The sequence below is a fragment of the Hypomesus transpacificus genome, unplaced genomic scaffold (genome assembly GCF_021917145.1).
Source record: "Hypomesus transpacificus isolate Combined female unplaced genomic scaffold, fHypTra1 scaffold_132, whole genome shotgun sequence".
Taxonomy (NCBI): domain Eukaryota; kingdom Metazoa; phylum Chordata; class Actinopteri; order Osmeriformes; family Osmeridae; genus Hypomesus; species Hypomesus transpacificus.
The window spans coordinates 250,405-253,353 of record NW_025813708.1 but is presented as its reverse complement, the minus strand read 5'-3'; the positions used below and the strand labels follow the sequence as shown (position 1 = coordinate 253,353).

The window sequence follows — 2,949 nt, the reverse complement described above, 5'->3', positions numbered from 1 at the left end:
TAATTCATTGTGTTTATAATGTTACGACGCGTGAAAGAATGTGTCACTTTATTCCTTATTTTGAAACACCTTTTGACAGTCTGACGAGTAGAAAAAAGATTTGCAAAATAGGCTAAGAAACATAGTATAAAAACATTCCTTAGAATATATAGAAAAGGTATAGGCTACAATCTATTTTCATGAGATTTTAAATTAGCTGTTGCAGGAATTATGATAAAAACGATAAGCAATACCATTTTCATTGCTTCTACGCCACAATGCATGTCCTTTTTGTAAAGATTTTATATACACATGTAAAGTGTTAATTCGGTTAACCTTATTCTCTAAAATACAAGTTTCATACAGTAATATCGGTCCGGGTCTCAAATCTACAACTGGCGCAACTGCATAAAGAGTAAGACCCCAACCGCTCGTACCCGCCCTCTTTCTCAGCGTGTGTATAAATAGCAGCTTGGAGGCTGGTTTGACAGTTGTGAAGTTCTAAAGCGTGAAGTTACTTAGAGCTCAGCTTAATCACTCTTGAGACATTCCTGTTCACATCGTAGCAAATCTTACGCTCCTCGTGGCAACTAAAGCTGCCGTTTAGTCTACACCTGGACAGAGCACCTGAGAAAGATCTGTCCTTTTTATCTACTAGCCAGCGCGGCTTTCTTCGGTATTGCGAGCAAGCTGGATTCCCGGAGCTCTTCGCCATGTCTGGCGGGTTATAGATACTCCATGGAGCAGCCGAATCTCTACGAGGTCGCCCCTCGGCCCCTCATGACCAGCCTTCAGAGTCAGCCGAACGCCTACTGCTACAAAGACCCCGCTGTTGCCGGAGACATCAACGAAATCTGCGACAACGAGAACTCTATTGACATAAGTGCCTACATCGATCCTGCAGCCTTCAACGACGAATTTCTGGCAGATCTCTTCCATAGCAGCTCGAAACAAGAAAAGCTGAAGATGATGAACGGCGACTACGACTATTCTCATGGCCACGGGCACCTGAACGGTGGACCAGGGGCGCAGCAACAAGTGTACATGCCCAACTATATGGAGTCCTCCAAATTAGAGCCCATCTATGACAACGCGTCAACAAGAATCCGACCGGTGGCAATAAAGCAAGAGCCTCGCGAGGACGAGGACATAAACCATTCCATGCCGCCTACCTATCACCATGCTCATCAGCACCACCCGCAGCACCTACCACATCTTCAATATCAGATTGCTCATTGCGCGCAGACAACCATGCATCTGCAACCTGGCCACCCGACGCCTCCACCAACCCCGGTGCCGAGCCCCCACCACCAGCAGAACAGTATGTCCGGCGGGTCTATGAAGATGATGGGGGGCAGCGACAGGGGAAAATCAAAAAAGAACGTCGACAAGAACAGTAGCGAGTACAGATTGAGGAGGGAGCGAAACAATGTTGCGGTGAGGAAGAGTAGGGACAAGGCTAAAATGCGCAACGTGGAGACGCAACAGAAAGTGATTGAGTTGGCTACAGACAACGATAGACTGCGCAAGAGAGTTGAACATCTCACGCGGGAACTGGACACATTACGGGGCATATTTAGACAACTCCCCGATGGCTCTTTCAAATCCATGGGCAACTGCGCTTGAAAATGGACTAGTATGATTTTGTTGGACTTTTAAAAGACGTGTAAAATGGTGACTGCTGGATTCAAGCGGTATATATGTATCATCTGACAGATTCTGCAACTGTTATTTAAGGAGAGGCCAGGCAGCTGAGGTATACAAGTGCCTTTCGTACAAAACGATAAGCTCATTGACCAGTTTGAACAGTGGATTTGCGGTTGTTTTGTGCCTTTAAAAGATTGTGTGCTAGTCACGCAACAAAACATATCAGTGCAGCTATGGTAGGGCATGATTTTAACTATAATCGTTAGCCTGTTGTTAATATTGTAAAGTTACCATCTCGATATCATTTCCTGCGTCTAATATTTGCGCCTTGAGCTATAGTCTATAAAATGCAAAGTGCACACTGCTTTTCAATATGTTTATTTTTGCAGCGAAAAAAAAGTGCGCACTGATGAAAATATCTTGCCATTCTTCTTATGCAAACTGAGAACCCAAATGTACAGAGCGTTAAACTCATGTGTGGTACAGGCTTTCACAGGTTGGGGTGATCGATGGACTGATTTATAAGCCAAAGCAACTGGTGTTTGTTATACTGTGGAACCTGCTTCATAAGCAGTGTTTGTGCACTATATGTAGGCTAGTCAAAATACGACCAAATGAAGCACATTGTATTTTGAAAATTGCCAGGTTTGGGTACTGATCTAAAATGCCTCTCAGTGTAGGCCTGTACGCTTTATAAAGTTATAGCTTTGTATTTATGTATAATTGAAGAAAAATGTGAAAAGGGTTCCTATGCAATGTCTGTTCACACCGTCGTGCTTTCTCAGTGAGTTTTCTGTGAAGCGCTGTTAAACTGGTTCTGCAGAGTCAACTTCAGTGGCACTGTCTAATTTTCTCAGAGCACCCTCAAGTATACACCTAAATTCAGTGCCTTCTGACTTCTCTGAAGCAAACTTTATCATTGGCTGAACGTCGTTGAATCGATGACATTAAGATGTATTTTTGCAGCAAGGTAAAGGAAGCACTTTTTTGTTTTTGTTTTTACTGATCCATATTGCCAAACCCTACAACTGTAAAATGACCATATATAAATGCCAAAAATTATTAATTATAATAAAAGAGCATTGTCTTATGTATTTTTGTCTTGGTTTGCTGTGTTTTAAGCAAAGTGCAATTAAAGATGACCTTTATACTTAAGTAGGCGACATATCTGATTTATAGATTACTGTGTTTTGAACTTTGACTATTCATGATTGAAAGTAGGATATCAGTCAATAGCATGACATAAGAGCACATGATAAGATACTGTAGTTTATCAATTACACTTCAAATTCTTCATTGCCAGAAATCTTTCAAGACTTAGGC

General features: G+C 42.2%; 1 protein-coding gene across 1 annotated transcript; it reads left to right on the top strand.

Annotated features, from left to right (window-relative positions):
* The first annotated feature begins 457 nt into the window (after window positions 1-457).
* Window positions 458-2,720, top strand: cebpa (CCAAT enhancer binding protein alpha). Its single transcript, XM_047050926.1, has one exon. The coding sequence runs from the start codon at window positions 718-720 to the stop codon at window positions 1,603-1,605; it is 888 nt and encodes a 295-aa protein (XP_046906882.1). The 5' UTR covers window positions 458-717; the 3' UTR covers window positions 1,606-2,720.
* The last annotated feature ends 229 nt before the right edge of the window (window positions 2,721-2,949 follow it).

Coding starts and splice junctions, on each gene's coding strand:
- cebpa (XM_047050926.1), top strand. CDS start 718: ATGGAGCAGCCGAATCTCTACGAGGTCGCCCCTCGGCCCCTCATGACC.